Source organism: Cervus elaphus, chromosome 18 (assembly GCF_910594005.1).
Source record: "Cervus elaphus chromosome 18, mCerEla1.1, whole genome shotgun sequence".
NCBI lineage: Eukaryota > Metazoa > Chordata > Mammalia > Artiodactyla > Cervidae > Cervus > Cervus elaphus.
This window is the reverse complement of record NC_057832.1, coordinates 105,200,584-105,224,974: the sequence shown is the minus strand read 5'-3', so window position 1 is coordinate 105,224,974 and position 24,391 is coordinate 105,200,584. Positions and strand designations below refer to the sequence as shown.

The following is a 24,391-nucleotide window of genomic DNA, read 5'->3' as shown; positions in this document are numbered from 1 at the left end:
CAATAACTTCAGATACGCAGTTGACACCACCCTTATGGCAGAAAGTGAAGAGGAACTGAAGAGTCTCTTGATAAAAGTCAAAGAGGAGAGAGAAAAGGCTGGCTTAAAACAACATTCAGACAACAAAGTTCATGGCATGTGGTTCCACCAGTTCCTGGCACATAGATGAGGAGCCAGTGGAAACAGTGAGAGACTCTATTTTTCTGGGCTCCAAAATCACTGCAGATGTTGACTGCAGCCATGAAATTGAAAGACGCTTGCTCCTTGGAAGAAAAGCTATGATCAACCTAGACAGCATGTTAAAGAAGCAGAGACATTCCTTTACCGACAAAGGTCCATGTAGTCAAAGCTGTGGTTTTTCTAGTAATCATGTATGGATGTGAGAGTTGGACCATAAAGAAATCTGAGCGCCAGAGAATTGATGTTTTGAACTGTGGTTTGGAGAAGACTCTTGAGAGGCCCTTGGACTGCAAGGAAATCCAACCAGTCAATCCTAAAGGAAATCAGTCTTGAATATTCATTGGAAGGAATGATACTTTGAAGCTCCAATACTTTGGCCACCTGATGCAAAGAACTGAGTCATTGGAAAAGATCCTGATGCTGGGAAAGATGGAAGACAGGAGGAGAAGGGGATGACAGAGGATGAGACAGTTGGATGACATCACCAACTAGATGGATGTGAGTTTGAGTAAGCTCCGGGAGTTGGTGATGAACAGGGAAGCCTGGCATGCTGCAGTCCATGGGGTCACAAAGAGTCGGACTTAACTGAGCAACTGAACTGAACTGAACATAAAGCTTGCCACTTTACGTATTTTTGAGTATACAATTCAGTGGTATTAAGTACATTCACAATGTTATTTTACCATCAACACTTTCTATTTCTAAATTTTTTTGTCTTCTCAAACCAAAACTCTGTACTTCCTATTCTCTCTTCTCCTCCCAGCCTCTGTTCTACTTTCTGTGTCAATAAATTGCCTATTTTAGATACCCCCTGTCAGTGAAATCGAACTATTTTTGTTTTTGTTTCTGGCTTATTTTACTTAGCATAATGTTTTTAAAGTTCATCCACATTGTGCATGCTCAGTCACTTTAGTCGTGTCTGACTCTTATCAATGGACTAGAGCCCACCACGCTCCTCTGTCCATGAGATTTTCCAAGCAAGACTACTGGAGTGGGTTGCCATGCCTTCCTCCAGGGAATCTTCCGGTCAAGGGATTGAACCCACGTCTTCTGCTTTGCAGGAGCATTCTTTAGCTACTGAGCCACCTGGGAAGCCCTATCCACATTGTAGCATGTCAGAATTTCACTCCTTTTATGACTGAATGACATTATATTGTATGTACAGACTACATTTTGTTTATCCTTTTATCTGTTAATGGATAGTTGGGTTGTCTGTGAATAATTCTTCTATGAATATTTGTGTGCAAGTATCTGTTCAGGTCCCTCCTTTAATTCTCTTGGTATAGCCCAAAAGTAGAATTGCTGGATCAGATGCTAATTTCATGTTTTACTTTTTGAGGAGCCACTAAACTATTTTCCATAGCGGCTTTAGTTCTTGACATTTTGTAGTGCATCTTACATAGATCTTTTGAAAATGGTCTTAAGTATAAAACCATGTATGTGGCACGTTATGAGTGATAAGGAACTTTTGACCATGATTTTGGGTATATTGTACAAAATAAATATTTTGTACACTTACTACATGGGAGTCTTTGATGATACAGGAGCATTTTTATGTATGTTAAATATATACTGTGTTGTGATAGCAGTTTCAGGTAATATAGGGGACAAGAACTCAGATAATAAAGTAGAGATTTCCTGTAGAACTTAACTTTTTGAGACAGTAATGTCATTTTTACTTTCAGGACATTTACAGTATATACTGAAGAGAATGTGGCTGCGCCTTCAGTTAATCATAGCTTTGGTAATCCTTACCATTTTGGAAAGGACATGGACTTTGAAGCTTACAGTCTTACTTTTGCATTGTCTTTAACACCCCTCATTTTATTTATTTAAAATTTTTTATTGGAGTATAGTTGATTTACAGTGTTGTGTTACTTTCTGCTGTGAAGTTAATCAGTTATTCAGTTATTCATACACATGTATTTACCCTTTTATAGCTTCTTTTTCCATATAGGTCACTACAGAGTATTGAGTAGATTTCCCTGTGCTATGCAGTGCATGTGTGTGCTGAGTCACTTCAGTTGTATATGACTCTTTGCGACCCTGTGGATTGTAGCCTGCCAGGCTCCTCTGTCCATGGGATTCTTCAGGCAAGAATATTGAAGTAGATTGCCCTACCCTCCAGGGGATCTTCCCGACCCAGGGGTCGAACCCACATCCCTTATGTCTCCTGCGTTGGCAGGTGGGTTCTTTACCACTAGCAGCATCTGGGAAGCCCGTGCTATACAGTAGGTCATTATTATTTATTTTATATATAGTAGTGTGTATGTCAGTCCCAGTCTCCCAATTTATCCCTCCCCTCTTATCCCCCTGGTAACCATAAGATTAAACCCCTAATTTTATATATGAGAAAACTGATAGTGACAAAACTGGGTCTGTAAACCAGGATTCCTGGATTGTTTATATGCCGTTAAAAAACTTATATTTTGAAATAATTATAGATGCATAAGATATTTCATTTTCCTAATTATTAGCACAAGTCAGATTTAATTTTCCTAAAGGAGATAAAAATAATTTTTAATTTAATTTTTTTTGCCATTTAAATTGCAGAAAGTTTTGTCATAGCAATACAGATAATACAGATTTTCAAAATGAAATTAGTACCTCCGTTTTGGAGGTACGATATGGGTTAACGTTTTGGTGTAAAACCTTTAATATGCTTTATTTTCTTTGAGAAACAAAATATACACATACAGATTTTTATATATTAATATTGAAGCTACTGTGTATTTATGTTAGTTACTTTTACAAATTTAAAAAAATCTGTATGATAAACATCTTTTGATTCAGCACACATCAACTTAATGGCTGTATCATTATTTGCATAATGATTTGCCAACTGATGGACAGTTAACATTGTTTATAGTTCTACTCTTACAGGCAATGCTGCAAAACGTACAACAAAGTACTTGCGGCATATGTGAGTATTTATGTAGAATAAATTCGTAGGTGGTTTAAAGGAATGGTTAAATGCACAGATTCTGGGGCTAAGACTTCCTGGAATGAATTCAGGAACCACCACTCAGTAGCTGTGCAATTTAAGGCAAGGTGGGGTTTCTCTGGGGGCTCAGATGGAAAAAATCTGCCTGCAATGCAGGAGACCTGGGTTCTGTCCCTGGTTCAGGAAGATCCCCTGGAGAGTTCAGTTCAGTCCAGTCGCTCAGTCATGTCTGACTCTTTGCAATCCAGCGGACTGCAGCATGCCAGGCCTCCCTGTCCATCACCAACTCCCAGAGTTTATTCAAACTCTTGTCCGTCAAGTTGGTGATCATGTAACCATCTCATCCTCTGTCATCCCCTTCTCCTGCCTTCAACCTTTCCCAGCATCAGGGTCTTTTCCAATGAGTCAGTTCTTCACATCAGATGGCCAAAGTTTTGGAGTTTCAGGTTCAGCATCAGTCCTTTCAGTGAATATTCAGGACTGATTTCCTTTAGGATGGACTGGTTGGATCTCCTTTCAGTCCAAGAGACTGTCAAGAGTCTTCCCCAACACCACAGTTCAAACGCATCAATTTTTCGATGTTCAGCATTCTTTATAGTCTAGCTCTCACATCCATAGATGACTACTGGAAAAACCATAGTCTTGACTAGATGGACCTTTGTTGGCAGAGTAATGTCTCTACTTTTTAATATGCTATCTAGGTTGGTCATAACTTTTTTTCCAAGGAGTAAGCGTCTTTTAATTTCATGACTGCAGTCACCATCTGCAATGATTTTGGAGCCCCCAAAAATAAAGTCTGACACTGTCTCCACTGTTTCCCCATCTATTTGCCATTAAGTGATGGGACCAGGTGCTATGATCTTAGTTTTCTGAATACTGAGTTTCAAGCCAACTTTTTCACTCTCTTCTTTCATTGTCATCAAGAGGCTCTTTTGTTCTTCTTTGACTTTGTCTCAGTTGTATCTGAATCTTTGCCACCTCATGGACTGTAGCCCGTCAGGCTCCTCTGTCCATGGGATTCTCCAGGTAAGAATTCCCTGAATGGCATATCCTGAATGGCAACCCATTCCAGTATTCTGCTTTGTGGGGAGGCTAACTTTGACATGCTGGTGCAGGGAAAATGCTATCTCACTGTTTAAAGCTAAAGAGGTTGATCATCTTTTTGTATATTGTAGTCATTTGTACTTCTTTTGTGAACTACTAATCATATTCTGTTCTCATCTTTTCTTCTGACTTATTTGCCTTTTAAACATTGCTTGTAAGATTTCGTTGTATATTCAGGACAGTAACTCTTACATACAGTGGATGTATCCTTTACTCTGTTGCTTGCCTTTAATTTTGTCTTTCTCTTTTTACTTTGCTAAGTTAATCATATTTATCTTTTATGAATTTATGTTTTTTTCTTAGGAAGACTTTCTGTATCCCAAGTTTTTAAAAAATTCCTTTTTCTTCTAACACTTTAATAGTTTATTTCACTGTATAACTCTTTAGACAGATCATCTAGAATTTATTTTGATTGCAGTGTGAGATGGCTATATACTGTTTCTTTCTCAAAATAGATAGAACAGGATCCTGTTACTCTTTATAAATTGGGTCCATCCTTGACATACTGATGTTATGTCTCTTTTATCAAATTTTGAAATCTTATTCATGGTCTGTTTCTAAATTCCTTATTTAGTTTTTTTGATCTATTGTCTGTTTTTGTATCATTATCAAATTATTTGTTACTATAGCTTTGTGATACAGCTCAATATCCAATAGCACAAATTCCCAAGTTGGCCCTTGAAGAGTTTCAAAGCATTTCGCATGCATTTACTCTTTCATGTAAACTTTAGAATTAACTTGTCAAATTATGTAAATAAACCAAAATATGTTATTTTGACATAACTTTTTAATTTAACAGTGACTTTTGCCTAAAATTCTCAATTCTCCATAATCTAAAAAGATAAATTATTAATTTTTAAGAAAACTTTGAAACATGGAGGTCTGTTTGTTCTCTTCCCCCTTTCTCTAGGCTTTTAGTAGCATTTCTGCAATAAAAAGGAATATTTTCATTTGTTTAATACATGCTTATTTTCCCAGAGATGAAATTTTTCTTGGCATGTTAATACCTATTTAATTGTAAATGGCTAGCTTCTGTGGCACATTTTTTCAGCTCTTTTATTTTCTGTGGTTATGGTTTGATATTAACATGTAATGGACATCTGAAGCCTCTCTTCTTTATTAAACTTATTTGTAAATTAGGACACCTTTTAGACTGCTATAATACTGTTAGTTACATGGCAATATTACTAGTAGCTTTTAGGTCAAAGATAAGACAGTTTAAATTTAGAAATATGTTTTAAGATGAATGTGCTTCTGTATAGTATTTATTACTCTAAAATGTGCTATGATTAGTACTGGTTTTGTATTAAACGTTATAGCTAAAAAAAGGAAGTTCTTTTCTCTTTCTGTTGAATCTAAAAATGTAACAGCCTCTCAGGTCTTTTATCTTGACATGCAAAATGCTCAGAATTCCATCTTCTGAGATGATAGCAAAAATGGATCTGATTAATATTTTTCAAATTTGTTGATAATATGATTCTTGATTGTTGAAAATGCCATTGTTTTTCAGTAGTAAGCAGTATATTTTGTTTTTTTGTCATGCAGGTCTTTGAAGTTCTACAGTTTAGTTCTCAGTGCTGAACTTTCTTCTCCCTTAAATTATTATAAACTTTTGCTGCTGTTTAATAAAAGTGAAGATGTCTCGCAGTCCTGACGCGAAGGAAGACCCTGTGGAATGTCCTCTTTGCATGGAGCCCTTGGAGATAGATGATATCAACTTTTTCCCTTGCACCTGTGGCTACCAGATTTGCCGCTTTTGTTGGCATCGAATTCGCACTGATGAAAATGGGCTTTGTCCTGCATGTAGAAAGGTAAATGCTCCAAAGTAATTTTGCGTTTAGTTTTTTCCCCCATGCCTATGAGTAAGTTGATTTAATAGAATCCACACAACTCAGGTGAGATAAAGTGTGACATTATATTTTTAATATATCATGAAGTGTAAAGAACACTGCCCTGGGAGTCAGAGTCTCAACATTATGGTTAACTAAGTATATTACCTTGCTAAAGTCATAGAGCCTCTCTGGTTGGCCTTTAGTTTTCTTATCTGAGGAGACTGCCAGTCAGTGGTGGTGGTGGTGGTGTAGTCGCCAAGTCGTGTCTGACTTGGAACCCCAGGACTGTAGCCCGCCAGGCTCCTCTGTCCATGGGATTCTCCAGGCAAGAATACTGGAGTGGGTTGCCATTTCCGAACCAGGGGATCTTCCCAACCCAGGAATCGAACCTGGATCTCCTGCACTGCCGGCAGATTCTTTAGCAAGGATTAGGAGTAGTGAGAGGCAGTAGATTTAGATAGGATGGTGTCAAATTGGAAAAACACAATCAGTTTTACCTCTGGGGAGAAATTTGATTTAGTTTTCTAGTACAAAATAGAGAAGTTTTGACGTTTACTGAGAAAGAGTGTGAGTTAAAATGACAAGAGAAATCCTGGTTCAGAAGGTAGCACTTACTCATTTGTTTACAATTCTAGGCTGATAGTGCTATCCCTATTATACACTTAAGGAAACTAGGCCTTCTAAGTAATTTGTCTAAGGCGTCAACTGATGGGGAGTAGGTTCCGTGGTCACAGGCAAGTCCTTTGAATCCCCTCTAAATAAAAAAAATCTATGATTTTTAAAGTAATTTTCTGGGCCTGGTTGTTTTACTAAGCAGATATAGCAGTTATAGTGTAGTGAATGACCTATTAGAATGAGTAAGATTGCTGCTTCTGTTTTGAAGGTCTTTCTTTATTTGTTACCTTAGGGATTAATGCAAATATCTGTTTTTTGCCTTCTCTTTAATGTCTGTTTGTATAATTTAAGCTTTCTTTTCTGTTTTACCCATTAAAAAAGCTCTTGGGTTTATTATTACCAAATTTTGATAAAGTAGAAATGTGTTTTACATACCTGCATTATTAAAAAAAATATTTAACAACCAAAAACTCAGAAGACAATTCCTTGTCCAGTGTTTTTTTTTTTTTGTCCAGTGTTTTATTTAAAATCTAGTGGGCAGTTAACATATGTTATATGAATGAAAAAAGGTGAGATCTATTTAAGTGTTAATTAATGTAGTTTCAAAACTGTATATATATATATATATATATATATATATATATATATATATGTTTTATAACAACACAAGTAGAAAAGTTGAGGATGACAGGAAGGTTTTGAACTGAACAACTAAAAGTAGAGAATGGCTGTTAACTGAGGTGGGGAAGACTGTAATAGGAATAGATTTTTTTTTAGAAGATCAGGAACTTGGTTTTAAACATGTTAGGTTTGAGATTCCTGTTAGAGATCTAAATGGAAATAGTGAATAAACAGGTGAATTTATTCAAGGTGGTTTGGATATGGAGTTATAAATTTGGAAGTTATCAATAAATATAATGTTTTTGTAAATTAATGACACTGAGTGAAATCACAAGAGAGGGTCAGTGGAAAAGATGACAGGTTATGCTTTCCAACATTTATAGAAAAAAAGAGAAAAAAAATCCAGATTAAAGAAATATGAGATGAGTCATTTATCGTAAATAGTCAGACCAGGAATATTTTTTTTTCTTCCTGTTGATTTCATAGCCACAATTCTTAGAACCTGTCCTTAGTCTCTTAACTATCAGACCTTACTCATACCTATCTCATGGCATGAGTCATGGAATGCAGATAGTACAGGTCAGGCAAAGTCTTCGAATCTGGCTTAGCTTTGCCAGAGAGTGCTGGACATCCAAAATTATGAAGCTACCCATCTCAGTCAGGGACCAGCAGATCTTTACATCTTTGAAGACCAGCTTCGGTGGTTATGTTAATGCAGAAAGAAACCACAGGTGTTTCTGGAGAGGACCATGAAACTATAGTTTACATGTAGCTCAACCCTGTGGGGAAAAGTCTGTAGAAGGCATTCTGTGAGGTGGCAAATTGAGATGATTTAAATAAACTTGGAGATGCAGGTGGGGACTAGTCGAAGCCAGCGTCTGATTTTGGCCCACAAGATGATATCTGTCTTTTTGCAGAAAGGGCCTCTTTTGTTTACATAGCTTTGAAAAGCAGAGAGAGGCAGATTTTAAAAACATGAAGTTGAACATTTCTCTTTGGTCCTAGTTGCTGAGCTTGGTGGGGTCAAGTGGACCTTAGTGCTTCCCTAAACATAGGCACAGGTCATCCTTTAGACTGCCTTTGCATGTCCTTTTAGTGCAGCATATCTGAGAAAAATGGAAACAGCAGATGTGGAAATATGGGTGGTATACTGATGTAGCACCACACAGTGTTGATTCTCATGAAAATTAGAGGCTGGCCAAGGGAATGAGAACTTGAACAAATGTTTTATTCTCACCTCAGAAATAATGGAAGCTACTGCATCCATGAAATAAGAATAAGATGGTATAAAAAAATTCAGTGAACAATAAACACTGTTATTGAAAATTAAATATGATAGCAGAAATAACTCAAGGAAGGAGTTGGAGGATGAAGTTGAGATGAATCTCTTAACAAGTAATGTGAAAAAGCAAGGGAGAATGTTTGACAGAAGAGAGAACTTTGATTTGAGGATCAGTCCAGAAGGTCACATGCCAAATAAGTTAGTGTTCTAGGAAGAGACTACAATGATAGAGAAGAAAATTACCTTCAATAATATGACTGAAGAATATCCCAGGACCAAAGGATATATTTTCATATTAAAAAGAAACGAATACAAAAATATTAATTTAAAAAGATACGTGTACTACGTTCCTTGTAGTATTATTTAGAGTAAAAAATGAAAGCAATGTAAGTGAGCATCAATGGATGAATGGATAAAGAAGACGTGATGTGTACACACACACACTCACTGACTCACTCACCCTTGGGATATTACTCGGCCATCAAAAAGGTAGAATCTTGCCATTTGTAACAACTTGGGTGGACCTTGAAGAGTCAATGCTAAGTGAAATAAGTTAGAGAAAGACAGATACTGTGTGATTTCACTCATATGTCAAGTACATAAACAAAGCAAAATAAATGCACAAGCAAAATAAAAACACAGAAATATAGAGAACAGAGTAATTAAAGTTATCAGAGGGGAAAGGGCAAAGAGGGAGGGTGAAATGGATAAAGGGCATCAATTGGTGACAGAAACTTAAGTTTTTGGTTGCGAGCCTGCTGTAGGGTACTAGAAGTAGAAATAAAATGTTGTACATGTGAAACTTACAGAAGGTTATAAACTAGTGTTACCTCAAACAAAAAAACAAAAAAACACCCCCAAGAATCAAAAATGCCTATCAAGTGCCAGGCACAAACTTTTTAAATAATAATTGTTTAGGTATTAAACAAAGTCAACGACCTTTTTAAAAATATTTATTTATGGCTGCAGTGGATCTTCGTTGCTGTGTGCAGTCTTTCTCTAGTTGTGGCGAGCAGGGCTTGCTTCTCTTTGTTGCAATGTACGAGCTTCTCATTGCGGTGGCTTTTCTTGATGTAGAGCACAGGCTCTAGGCACGCGAACTCAGTAGTTGTGGCACCCTTGCTTACTTGCTCTGTGTCATGTGTAAACTTCCTGGACCAGGGATTGAACCAGTGTCCCCTGCATTGGCAGGCAGAGTCTTACCCACTGTACCCCCAGGGAAGTCCAGCAAACTTTTATTTTCAAATACCAGAATACCAAAGAGAAAGAGGTTCTACAAGTTGCCAAAGAGGAAGAGGTAGGTTGCACATAAAAGATCAGGAATTGGTCATTTCAGACTGATGTTTGGTTAGCCTTTCCACATAAGTTTTTTAATTCATTTGTCATTTTGTACAAAAAGCCTACTGGAATTTTGATTGAGACTGCATTGAATAAACAGGTCAATTTGAGGAAAAATGACATCTTAAAAATGTTGACTTATGTAGTTCATGAATAAGGTTTATTTTTCTACATTTCAGAAACACTGTTCTATAGTTGCAGTGTACAGAGTAGTACAGCATGTTTTGTTATATTTGCCTATGACTATTTTATGTTTTTTGAGCTGTGGCACATGATATGCCTTTTAAGATTTCATTTTCTAATTGTTCATTTTTATAGGTAGAATAATTGATTTTTGTAAAACAGATTTGTTAGGATTTTCTAAATAGATGGTTACACCTTCTGTGAATTAAGACAGTTTTATTTCTTTTCAGTCTTTATTTTTTAAAAATTATTTTTCTTGCCATATTGCACTGGGTAAGTTGAACATGACTTAGCGAGTGGACAACAATAAAGCTCTACACTGTAATCTTGGATGAAAGTGTTACAAGCACATATCCTTGTTTGTTTCCAAAGTGGGAAGGCATCGAGTATTTCATTATTAAGTATGTCACCATTTTTTTGTAGATGGTCTGTATCAGGTAGAGGACATTTGCTTTTATTCTTTGGTTACTGAGAGATTTTAATCATGAGTAGGTGTTGCATATTGTCAGTGCCTTTTCTGCTTCTGTCGAGGTGATTGTGTGTTATCTCCTTTGTTCTGTAGAAACAGTGATTTAGGTTGGTTCATTTTTTTTTAAATCAACCTTCCCTCCCAAGGGTAAATCTTGTTTGATTTATGTGTCATGATGTATTATCCTTTTTATTTTCAATTTGCTAATATTTTCATAAGGAGTTTTGTACCTGTGTTATGAGAAGTATTTATCTATGGCTTTCTTTTATATTGTTTTTAGATTTGGTACCAAAGAAATACTTGCTTCAGGAAGTGTTTCCTCCTCATCTGTATTCTGAAAGAGTGTACATGTGACTGGTGTTAATTCTTTTTGATTTCCTTCCCAAATTCACTGTTGACACTCTGTCAGGAGGGCTGTTATGAAAACTGGATACCACAGGATTCTTCCACATTGATTTCTGGAACTCTTTTTTTTATTAGTTCACTCTTTGTGGTATTTTTGCCCCGTAAATTTCAGTTGCTTCAGCCTCTTCAAATTTTGAACACTGTCCCTTCTGCCTAGTGTGACTGTTAGAACCAGTGCCAGGGTCCCTTAAGTGCCAGAAGAGCAGAAAACTGGGACACTCGTGGTTTTTATCTGCCTTATTTCTTTTCTCTCAGAGGTCATAGATCTGCTTGCTGTTCATTCCCTGTTGGTCAGTGTCTGAAAACAGTTATTTCATACATTTTGTCTAGTTTTCTAGTTGTTTATGCTGGTATCCCTAGTCTGTTAATCATCTAGTAATCTGCCATAGCTGGAGGTGAAAGTGTATAAGTAATATTTGAACTTTGTAATAATGTAATTATGACTATTGGCCTAATGAAATTAGGATGGAAGGTTAGAAAGTGGGCTTGGAATATGTTGTTAGGCTGGCTGAAAGAAAGCTAAATCTTGAGTTTGCATAATGTAATAATATTGAATATTGAAAAAATCAAGAAGTAGCAGTACAAGCATGTTATTTAATGGTGTGATAGTAAATGACAAAAGAATCAAGTAAAAGAATAAACAGATTATTTTTAGGGAGAGGCAACTGTTGAGGGGGAAGCATATAGGGGACTGCTGTATTTCCTGATAAACCTTGTAGAACTGTTTGACTAGGAACACATGTAAGAAATAGATCATGAAACTAGGGGGGAAAAAGGAGTGGGCAAATGGAAACCATAGGAAAGAAAGTATAATAGTACTGATATTATTTAGTCATAATCAGATTCAAGATCTACACGTTTTGAAAGTAGTTAAAGAGGATATTTTTCTTACTGATGAAAGATCCCCTAGAGTCACAAAACTTTTATTTACTTAGTAGAGCTTTGAAGTATATTGAGCTGATGTAAATACCAGGAGAAACTGCACCCACTTTCATAATCAAGGAGCTTCTAATTTCTGTATTTTAGAAATATGTCACACAGAGTCACTTATTAGCACACATGAAGTACACAGAAGGAATGAAAAATTTGATTAACACAGTTAGCAAGTATGTGTGTTTGTGCATACATTCAACTTTGTACAAATAAATTTGTACAAAACTTTAAAATACAGTGTATCGGGCACAGAAATTGACTATTGATCAGTTCCAAAATGTAGAACTCACTTGTGTATTTCTATTTATTCTGCTTGAGATTTGTAGGGCTTTTTGAATCTGTGGATTTGGTGAGTTTTATTGTTGCTGTTCAGTCGCTAAGTTGTGTCTGACTCTTTGAGACCCCATGGACTGCAGCAGGCCAGGTGTCCCTGTCCTTCACTATCTTCTGGAGTTTGCTCAAACTCATGTCCAGTGAGTTGGTGATGCCATCCACCCATCTCATCCTCTGTCACCCTCTTCTGCCTTCAATCTTTCCCAGCATCAGGGTCTTTTCCAATGAGTCGGCTCTTCGCATCAGGTGGCCAAGGTATTGGAGCTGCAACATGTCCTTCCAATGCATAGTTAGGGTTGATTTCCTTTAGGATTGACTGGTTTGATCTCTTTGCTGTCCATGGTACTGTCAAGAGTCTTCTCCAGCCCACAATTCAAAATCATCAAATTTAGAGTTTCATTAGTTCGGGAAAAAATTAAGCTGTTATCTTGTCAGCTGTTGCCAGTATTTTCTTTCCTCTCTTTCTGGGACTCTGATTAAATATTTTCCAGTTCTTTTCACTGTCTGTCATGTCTTTTTATCTCTTTTCTGTTTCTTTCTTTTTCTTCCTTTAATGCATAAATAGATGATTCCTTCTAATCAATTAATTTTTTTTTAGGTCTAGTCTCAGTTCAGTTCAGTCACTCAGTCGTGTCCAACTCTTTGTGACCCCATGAACTGCAGCCTGCCAGGCTTCCCTGTCCTTCATCAGTTCCCAGAGCTTGCTCAAACTCATGTCCATTGAGTCGGTGATGCCATCCAACCATCTCATCCTCTGTCATCCCCTTCTCCACCTACCTTCAATCTTTCCCAGCATCAGAGTCTTTTCAGATGAGCCAGTTCTTTGCATCAGGTGGCCAAACTATTGGAGGTTCAGCTTCAGCATCAGTCCTTCCAGTGAATATTCAGGACTGATTTCCTTTGGGATTGACTGATTTGATCTCCTTGCTGCCCAAGGGACTCTCAAGAGTCTTCTCCAACTCCACAGTTCAAAAGCATCAATTCTTCGGCACTCAGCTTTCTTTGTGGTCCAACTCCCACGTTCATACATGACTACTGGAAAAACCATAGCTTTGACTAGATGGACCTTTGTTGACAAAGTAATGTCTCTGCTTTTAATACGCTATCTAGGTTGGTCATAGCTTTTCTTGCAAGAAGCAAGCATCTTTTAATTTCATGGGTGCAGTCCCCATCTGCAGTGATTTTGGAGTCCAAGAAAATAAAGTCTGTCATTGTTTCCATTGCTTCCCCATCTATTTGCCATGAAGTTCTGGGACCTGATGCCATGATCTTCATTTTTGAATGTTGAGTTTTAAGCCAGCTTTTTCGCTCTTCTCTTTCACTTTCATCAAGAGGCTCTTTAGTTCCTCTTTGCTTTCTGCCACGAGGGTGGTGTCATCTGCATATCTGAGATTATTGTTACTTCCCCCTGCATTCTTGATTCCAGCTTGAATTCATCCAGGCTGGCATTTTGCATAATGTACTCAGCATGTAAGTTAAATAGTATATAAGGTCTAGTCTACTGAATTTTAAAGTTTTGTTTTCCATTTCTAAAAGTAATGTATGTTCTTTTTTGCTACTTGATTTTTTAAAAAGGATTTTTAAACCCTGCAGATATTTTCAAGTTTGTCATGTATTTGTTTAAACAGATAATCATTCTTGTTTTAAAATCTGTCCAGTAATTCCAGTTGCTAAAGTCTGTGGGGGATGTTTCTGCTGGTTGTCATTCTTGTTGTTTTATTTCTATGATTTGTTGTCTGTATCGGCTTCGTGGTTGTCACTGAGTTATTTGTGTAGTTCTCTGAGGCCCAGGATAAATTTGCCATCCTGTAGATAGGCTTTGGTTTGCTTTCTGCTGGAACCTGCGAACATTGCCATTCAGTTCAGTTCAGTTCAGTCGCTCAGTCGTGTCCGACTCTTTGCCATTAGGGATGCCTTAATCTTTTGTTCTCTCAGGTGCACATCTTCCTTGGGGCTGGTTTCAACTTCTCTAGGATGGTTTTTTTCTTCACCCTTTTCCTTTCTTCTTATCTTGTTCTGACCTTTCTGTAGCTGTACTTAACCCTAAGAGAATATGAGCCCTTTGGGGGTGAGCTGGTCTCAGCTTATCATGGGAGTGATCTCCCCAGAACTCTTTACCTTGGACTGGTTTTGGACTTTGAATGCTGTACTTCTTCCCTCATTTGTTCCTCTCTCCCATTGGTTGTTACTCAGCCCCACTTATCTCTTTGGGTTTTGACTTTTATCCAGAAATTTGCTTGGGACTTCACCACTGCAGATCATTATTGTTTTTAAGATGTTGGTTTGAAAAGTTTTACACAGTATTTTTCATTGTCTTTAGCAAGAGAAAAAGATGAAGCTGCAAATACATTTATTAGAAAATTAAGAGCAAAAGTAAATGAACTTATGTCTGGGTTAAGAAACTAGGAAAAGAAGAAACATGACAGTAGAAAGTAGGGATTAAGTAGAATTTAATGAAATAGGAAAGCTGTATTTCCATAAAAGTTGGAGCTGGTTCTTTGAAACAGCCAATAAAATAATCAAAGTCTTGGTAAGTCTGCTAAGAAAATAAAACGGAAGACACATCTAAATATACATGTAAATTGGGAATAAAAGTGGAACCATAACTACACATATGAAAGGAATTAAGTGATTATATTAAAGGCTATAAACCATCTTAATTAGTAGTTTGGCAATTTGTTGACAAATTAACACTAGTAAAAATATTTTGCACATTTAAAATGCTTCTCCACAAGTTTCCTATTTATCACTAGTTTGTAACATGCAGTAGAAAATTTTAAAGAAAAATTTTTTGCTTATAGCTTTTTATTTGATCCTATATTCCTAGAATATTAGGTTTAACGTATGTGTTTCAGTCAAAAAGTAGACCAGATGTATTTTTCTTTATATTCATTTTTAGTACTAAGGTTACTAGTTTTGTGAGTCACAGTGTTTTTCTGCAGCTGTTCAAATTATGTGTTTTCATCTCCCATCTTTAATCTAGCTTCTTTCCTCATCTTACCGTATCAGATGGTTAACTTTCTATCAGATTTGTAGAGTAGGTATTTAATGGTGGTGTGTGTGGAGGAGGAACCATCATAGAATGTGTACTTTACCAACTTTTTGTGAAACCTTTAGACAGGTTGAGACTAATAAAATTTTCTATATTTTTCATTTGTGTTTAGGTTAAATTATCAGATTTCTATTATCTGAACAATTTATTTAATTCTTCCTAACAACAGAGATGCAGATTCACAAATATGTTAAGATGAAAAAGTTAGTATTTATAATCTCTTTTAAGTTGGAGTAAGAGGATTTTGGAGGATAAGTCATAATAAACTAATTTATCTTCTTCTCCTGTAGTGGTATCTTTCTGTATTGGTATGTGTAATCTATCATTACATAGCAGTTATAGTCCAATAAAGTTGCCTTTGAAGACTGATAGAAGTATTAATTTCTTAGAAAAAACTTGGAGTAATATAGAAAAAGACTGCGATAAACCAGTGTTACAAACTCAATATAATGATAACATCAGTAATACACTTCATGAGAACTGGTACCACTACCTGATTTTTGGTCATTTTCATTCTCCATTTATTGGAGGTGTTTATATTATTTTGCATCATCTTTTATTAGGATTTTACAGTGTCAGAGATGGTTAGCAAAAAAAAAAAAAACCTGAATGCTTGTCAAATCTTCGTGTTCTCAGAAGTTACACTAGTGTTTCTCAGACTATCTCTGATGTAGAACCAGATCTGTGTGCGCCCCCCGCCCAGCACAGTCTGCTGGAAACTGATACAAGGTTCTGTTGAGCATGCCTAGTATCCAGCTTGTGTCATGTGATTTACCACCTAAGCTTGATAACAACCACACTGATAAGTATCTTATTCTTCAGACCCCACTGATGACATACTTGAATGTTGTGGAAATGTTAAGTTGCTGTAAAAGTTTCCAAGTGCTTTTTCTTAATTTTTACACTTACCATGGACTGGTGGAATGATGCAATGCATGGACCAGGCTTTGAAATGGATCTGGGAACAATCTAAAGGCTTTATTGACTCAGGGAGTGGATTATCACCACTCCACATGTTAGTGAAGGGCAACAGCTTTCAAATAAACTTAATAAATGCTCTAAAAGGAGCTACCCAGAAATCCTGTGGTAGAAAATAGCAAATGAAAATGTAAGTGATATTGTGGAAAGGTATTTACATTGGTTTGTATGTAGTTCATTTTTATACTTTTGCCTCTGTAGTTTTTTTTTTTATTGCAAAATTTTATTTATTTATTTTTTCAATTTCTCCTTTATTTATTATTTTTTTTCCAGGGGGTTTTGTCATACATTGATAATGAATCAGCCATACATTTACACGTATTCCCCATCCCGATCCCCCCTCCCACCTGCCTCTCCACCCGATTCCTCTGGGTCTTCCCAGTGCACCAGGCCCGAGCACTTGTCTCATGCATCCCACCTGGGCTGGTGATCTGTTTCACCATAGATAATATACATGCTGTAGTTTTAAATAGTTTCACGGGATTAAAATCATCCAAGCAGATAGTTTGATTTGAAAGAAGAAATATAGGTACAGAAGTGTGAGTGTAGAAAAGGGAAAAAATTTAAATGGGCACGGTTACATCGATTGAAGAATTGAATTTATTGTAATAGATCTCTAACCATTTGGTTCCTCAAATTAAAATGTAAGAACTTTTGAAATAAGATTTTTTTAAAAAGGAAAATTAGTAGTGCTGAATTTCTAATTCTAGAAAATAGCTTGGTATTAATGTGGCAAATATTTAGTAAGCTCCTAAAATGTATGACACAAACTTTATATTTGACCCTGGAATAAAACCCTTAGGTCATGCAAAAGTCAGGCAAATTACTGAATCAGCTGTTTTATATGCTTCTCACTCACTAGTATGTTGGAGTATGCCAAAAAGGACCAATTAGCTAAAAGATTCAAATGTTTAAATGTGGGAATTGAATGGAATGGGCACTTTATTCTGCAGGACCACTAAGAGTTATGGCTGAATATTTAAGAACAGGAGTTTTGGAGACTTTATGTTATTACTAGTAAAAATAATGGAGCAGGAAAAGAAATCTCACTTTCTTAATTGCCTTCAGCATTACTCAGAGTGTGCTCACATATTGGAGGGTGTTTTCATTTTTTTTAAGTAATTTTTTTAAACTTATGTATGGAAAAGATGAAAGTAACTTTACATTAAAGGCATGCACGGTGTCAGGCTTGTGATACTCCCTTCTCTCTTCCTCTTCCAGTTTATTCTTGACAGCAGCGTTTCTGTTAATCCCAGGTTCTGGTATTCTGATAGCACAATTTCCCATTTCTGGGATCTCTTCACATTCAGCTTTACGTGTTACTATTTATTTAGTGTGTTCCATCTTCCATTTATTATTAACCTTTTTTGTTAATACAGTTGTCTCTTGTATCTGTGGGGAATTTTTTTCTAGGAACAGCCCCCTCCATGCCACTTGCACAGATACCAAAATCTGTGGATACTCAGGTCCCTCATATAAAATAGCATAGTGTTTGTGTGTAACTTACACACATCCTCCCATGTAATTTAAATCATCTCTAGATTATGTATAGTCTCTAATATCTAATGTAAATGCTGTATAAATAGTTGTAAATACAATGTAAATGCTAGGTGCATGACCAATTCAGATTTTGGTTTTTGGAACTTTTTTCCTAGAATTTTTTTCCCCCCAAATAGCTTCATTTGGTTCAATTGAAGGATGTGGAACCTGCAGATATGGAGGGCCAGCTGAAATAATAACTGATTTATTGAATGCTTCTGTGCAGGACACAGTTTTAATCACTTTGTAAGTGTGTTGCCTTTTTAAAGTTCTCACAGAAACCCTCTGAATAAAGTACTGTGATTCCCATTTTACGGAAGACTGAGGCAGACAAATTACATAACTTAGCCAAGGTCTCTCAGTAAAGAACAATCCAAGATTCAAAGCCAGTTTGCAACTCTCATCCAGGCCATCAGTAGTCTTGGCATTAGCAGTAGGAATGAAAACAAAATTGTAATGATGAGAGAGAAAAACATTACAGTGGTGTAATTGCTAGTATTTATTGAGAGATTACTGTGGGCCAGTTAAAATAATTGCTTTACGAGTGTTATTTTTATACCAGCCTTTAAGATTATTTTCATTTTACTTAACACGGATACGGAGACATAGCATTCTATTGAGTTGTCTAAAGCCATGTGGATAATAAGTGTTGAAGCTAAGTTCAAACTCCTGAGCCAGAGTATCTGTGTATTGTTTATTTGCCCATCTCCTTTGACAGGAAATGTCTATCTATTAAAGAATAAGTACTTCATTAATCTTCAAGCACATAGTATGTTTTCATTAAATATTTGTTGATTGTAATACAATAAACCCATATTTAGATGATATTTTGTACTTTTTGCCCTTTACATAGTACCTTAAAAGCTTAATTTTCCTGTAAACTGTGTACTAGGCATTGTCGGTAATACCAGGGTGGTTTTTTAAAATTTTAGAACCTTTGGTGATATTTTTAAGTTTTAGCACTAAAAGTGGTTTACATAGTATTTAAAAACACTCTTATGTAACATTTAACTTTTATTAAATAAAAAGTTACACAGAACATTCAGAAAAAGGGAGATGTAGCAAATAACTGCATACATATCATCAAGCATTTGAAAATTATTTACTCATGGTTTTCTGTTCATTTAATGCTAACTTCTGTGTTTGTTTTATGCCTAAAGCCATATCCAGAAGATCCAGCAGTTTATAAACCACTCTCCCAGGAAGAACTGCAAAGGATAAAGAATGAGAAAAAACAGAAACAAAATGAGAGAAAACAGAAAATATCAGAAAATCGCAAACATTTGGCTAGTGTACGTGTTGTACAGAAAAACCTCGTCTTTGTTGTAGGTCTGTCTCAGCGCCTAGCAGACCCAGAGGTAAGTTGTCTTCTCTTTTCTTTCTCAATTTGGCACTTTTTTCTTTTTCTTTATTTGGAAATAGTAGCTGGCCCTGCCCAAAGGCAGGATTTACCTGAAAATTCTAAAACTTAGAAGATAATGGGAAATGATTTTTAATAATCACTAAGAAACCGTGACCAGTTGTGATCTCAGGCCAGTGTCTTCATCGTTCTTGGCCCATTTCCTTCAGTTGTGAAACTGGGCAGTTGAATTAGGTCTCTGAAGTCCCCTTCAGTGCTCCTAGTCTACGGAAGTTGGACAGTGGCTCTGTTGTGCTCTCAAGGCTCCCCTGATATGACCGCTCTGTTTCTTTGCTCTTTTCAGTAGCTGTATTAAGGACCAGCAGTGGAGATGTACTTTCATGAACCCACCAGAGATCTGTATTTTTTTTTTAATCACGCTGAAGCGGTGAACCTTAATTATAAAACAGTGATAGAATTGTTGCTGTACTGTGTCATCATTCTTTATTCATTCATTTTAAGCCAGTTTTGGGGAAGGAGAAAGAATTCAGAGGGAAACAGTGGTTGAGGTTCTTTGTCATACGTTGAAAGCAGGGGAGGCCTTAACCCTTTTGTTTATTACTTAACTCTTCTCTCCTTCCTCCACCAGGCTTATTAGAGTAATGTTGAACTCATTACTTTTCCTTAATGCCCTTGGACACATGTCTGCTAATGTTTAGTTCCTAACATACCAGGAGATGCTGACTAGATTGTTGGGAAGGCAAATAGAAACTGAATGGCAGCCAGAATGTCTGCTTCAGTTGGAGAGAGCTGGATTTGAGGGATCTGTCCGAAGTACTCCTTGAGAAGGGTTTAAAGTAATGCTCAGGATGGCAGCAATCAGAGGAAGGATTACAGTGAATATGCTTAGGGAGGCGGGAATCTTTGAATTGGTCTAAGAGGGCTAAAGGCCCCAGAAGGAGGAAATATAAGGAGTCTAAAAATTGATTTTGTAAAAATCAGTTTAGAAAGAATAAGAAATATTTATTGCTGATTAGTTAACTATGTATTGAGGCTGTGAAGGGATTCAAGATCTGTAGAGGAGAACATCAGGGTGATCTTACTAAGAAGTCTCTGTCATTGGTAATAAATGTGGAGGCAGCTCACGAGTTACTAGGATCTAGGTCCGAGATGCTGGCATTAGTGGGCTACACGATCTTCAAGAGACGAGGTTTTTTCCAAAGCCAAAGGGGTGGATCTAGAGTTCATATCTCTAATAAATGATAAGAAAGGAGCTCATTTTAGGCCTGCGATTTAACCTCAGCAGCTAGTTCTCCCTTTTTCCTAAATCATCTAGCATTTAACTCCCCAGACAGTCAGGATCCCATTTCACTCTTGAACACTGCCACAACTTTGTATCAATGCTTCTGTCTCCCTCTTTAAACATTACTTTTTTCTAACCAGAGGACATTTCTTGCCTAAGCAGGTTTTTAATTTACCTACCTCTATTTATTCCTGCTAATCTTATTGATTAGAATCTATATTTGCTTTTCTGAAGCTGCTACTCCAGTAAAAAAAAAAAATTTTTGTCGGGGGTGGGAGGGCACTCATGCACCCTGTGGGATCTCAGCTCCCTTGACCAGGGATTGAACCCAGGCCATGGCAGGGAAAGTGTGCAGTCGTAACCACTAGGCCACCAAGGGGCTCCCTGATAGTCCAGCAAATTAATGGAACTTTAATTTTTATTTAACAACTCTTGGATGTGGATGTACTTGGTTTTACTAATACAAAACCCAGTCGCTTGTGGTATTGGAGGCTTACCGAGCAGCACCCAAACTCTGGATAAAATGAAGCCATAGTCTCAGTCTGATGTTTGGTTTACAGGTTTCTGCTGCTTCTTAGAGAAGTGACTTAGATCTGTAGTTTGTTTTTACTTATGTACAGAGATTTATATTCATTTCAAATAGCACAATGTCAGTAAGATTAATCTGAAGAACTATTACACAGAAAGAAATTAATCTAGGGAATGACTCTTGAAAGAGAATACTTTATCATGAATGTAAATATACCTAAAAAATCACTGTCTTGGTTTTAGACTTTTGAAAGCACTGTTGCTTGGTAAGAGGACAGTGAATTTTCTTAAACATTAGTTTCTCTCATTTGTTTCTCTTGAAACCCTAAGAAAACCGAAGGTTAGTGTTTTAGTTATTAAACCCTACTACTTCTAAATAATACCTTAAAAATTTTTTTAATGTAACTGCCTAATTCTTTCAGATTGGAACACTTCATTAGAAATCACCAAGTTTCAAATTGTTAGGGGAACTTTGAATCAAAGAAGATCCCTATCATTTACTTAATTTTGGATGATGAACAATTTGATATTTGGCTGAATTCTGATTAGTAGAATAGGAGCATTTAGGAAAATTTAAAGCTTATTTTGAAAATAATTTTTGTACATCTGACAACTTCATACCAAGATTGATGGTCGAATGTATCCATTTATTGCTTGATAGGAAAAAAGCCTGTCTTAGAAGATATGGTAGTTAGAGATAATGCTTAGAGTAATCATCTCCTAAATCCTAAAAATTTAAATTTGTCAGAACCTTAATCATTCGTTCTGTAAATTAGCTCTTGAATACTTACAGTCTGTTAGATACTTTGATGTTACTGAAATGGTTTAGCAAGCCAGACACAGTCTCTACCCTTAGAAGCTTACAGACAGTGGAGAAGACAGACTTAAGTACTTGTAAGTGTGTTGAGTATTTATAAATAGGGAGATACAGGGCTTTTTGAGAACATACGAACAGTAGGTAATTTAGCTAGTGCGGAGATCCACGAAAAGCCTCCCTGAGGAAAGGATGATTAAAAATGACTAGGGATTAGCTGGGTAGCAAATAAGGGCAGACATGTCCCAGGTGCATGGTGGCATGAAAGAGCTGCTTGTTTGAGGAACTGAAAGACTTTAAAAATGTAACCGTTTTCTTTTACAAATGGGAAACTGAGGCATAGAGAAGTTGAATGATTTGTCTAGGATCACTTAGCTATTTCATAGCAAACCCAGAACTAGAAACCACCCTCATCCACCTCCCTCCCCCGCCCCCATTTCCCTGGTCTTAGAACTCCTATTCCGATGAATTTTATACCAGTGATCTGTATGGTTCCTTCATCCACATATTTGTCTATTCTTCCTTCATCTGTCACTACATTTTTTATTTTCTCTGACATGTGCATGAACATTTGTGTTCCCAACGTATAGGAAGACATTTTACACATTAGGTATGTCATTGGGCATTTATAATTCTACCATATAACCTTTTATATAGTAGCTAGTACTCAGGTTGACTCACTGTGAAGTAAATATAGGACTTTGAATATATAGGTTATGTGGTTATATGCAGGCTGTTGTGCCTACTACCCATGATCTTTACTTTCTTTATTTACTGTTTTGCTTATTTGACTTATGTTTAGATAGAACCTTGAATGTGCAACTTAATATAGAACATCGAAATTACTTGAGTTTCCCTTGCCTGGGAAGGCTATTTTTGTCACCCATAGATCATTTCCTAATACATTAAGGCCCACTAGTGTTTTACACATGTGTTATTCTTTTTGTTCAATGCCAACAGAGTTTAATTATTCCATAAGCATTTATTGAGTACCTGCAGTGTGCCAGGCACTGTGTGAGACATTGAACATAAACCAATAAAAGGTTTCCCCTGTTTATTTATAAAAGCAGCTGTATACTGTGAGGAGTGCTGTGTGTTGTGGAGGCACAAGAGATGGCACCTGACTGTGGAGTGCCATCAGGAAGTATGAACTTCCTGGCTATCTTTGGTATAAAGTGCTTCAGGCATAGGGATTATACAAGTGCTTCTGGATTTAAAAAAAGGCTTGGTCTTCAAATGATTTGTTTGGCTGGAAAATTAAGAGTGAAATGGTGAGAGATGAGGCTGATGAGGTAAGTGGTAAGGGATAAGGAAGGGCTTTAAAAGGCTTCCCTGGTGGCTCAGACGGTAAAGCATCTGCCTACAATGAGGGAGACCCGGTTTCATTATCATGTATTCTTTTTTTTTTTCCATTTATTTTTATTAGTTGGAGGCTAATTACTTAACAATAGTGTAGTGGTTTTTGTCATACATTGACATGAATCAGCCATGGATTTACATGTATTCTCCATCCCGATCCCCCCTCCCACTTCCCTCTCTACCCGATCCCTCTGGGTCTTCTCAGTGCACCAGGCCCGAGCACTTGTCTCATGCATCCAACCTGGGCTGGTTTCAATCCCTGGGTCGGGAAGATCCCCTGGAGAAGGAAATGTCAACCCACTCCAGTATTCTTGCCTGGAAAATACCATGGACTGAGGATCCTGGTAGGCTACAGTCCATGGGGTCGCAAAGAGTCGGACACGACTGAGCGACTTCACTTTCACTTTCAATGAGTTTGCACTGTATCTTAAAGACAATGAGAAGCTATTGACTAATCTTAAGAACAGAATGACATGGTGAGATTTGTGCTTTGGAAATACTATTCTGGCTGCTCACTGTAACTATATACAAGTCTTATGTTTTTTATGAAAGTATTGCTCAATTATTGGCCAGAATTTATTTCCATAAGTCAGTCTTTAACCTTTTCAGACCCGGTACCCACTTTTTTTTTAAATAGTATTTTGTAGCACCCTTTGAGTTTCATGAAATGACTTCTTGATCATATAATCTGTCTAGGTAGATACATAATTTGAAAAAAATGAGGGAGAGATTAAAGTATAAGAAGACTGTTTCTACGTGTAAATACTTGGTACCGCTACTCAGGGTGTGACCTCTGGGCTGGTAGCATTAGTATCACCTGGGAGCTTATGGTGCAAACTCTCAGGGGCTGAAATAAGTATTTCAACTGGATCCGCAAATGATTTGTGTGTGTATATAAGTTTGTAAAGTACCTTTTTTCCCAGTACATTATGAAATAGGAGCTTGCCTCTGTTTGTAGAATCACTGTGAATGTGACAACTAGAAGTGCAGATTGTTACAGATGTATGTACTGACAGCATGGGTACCATGAAGAGTTAATGATGTGTGTGATTTTTCTGAAGAATTCTTAGTAAAATTTCAAACAAAGCATTTGTAGTTGTCCCTTAATTACATAGTGTTTGCTTTTAAATTCAACATACATTGAAACTGTGGGAAAGTGCTTTATATTTATGATTTGTTTCTAGATTCACTTAGTTATAAACAAGCATCTTGGCTAGATGAATGTCTTGTAGAACATTCA

General features: G+C 36.7%; 1 protein-coding gene across 6 annotated transcripts in view; it reads left to right on the top strand.

The window, feature by feature from the left end:
- Positions 1 to 24,391, top strand: part of CNOT4 (CCR4-NOT transcription complex subunit 4) — a 149,657-nt gene that overhangs the window by 64,220 nt on the left and 61,046 nt on the right. For all 6 annotated transcript variants that reach the window (XM_043873531.1, XM_043873529.1, XM_043873530.1 and 3 more), the window contains exons 2-3: positions 5,774 to 6,039; positions 18,969 to 19,166. In XM_043873531.1, coding sequence (XP_043729466.1) covers positions 5,866 to 6,039; positions 18,969 to 19,166 — 372 coding nt within the window. In that variant the 5' untranslated portion in view covers positions 5,774 to 5,865. The remainder of the gene's footprint in view (positions 1 to 5,773; positions 6,040 to 18,968; positions 19,167 to 24,391) is intronic.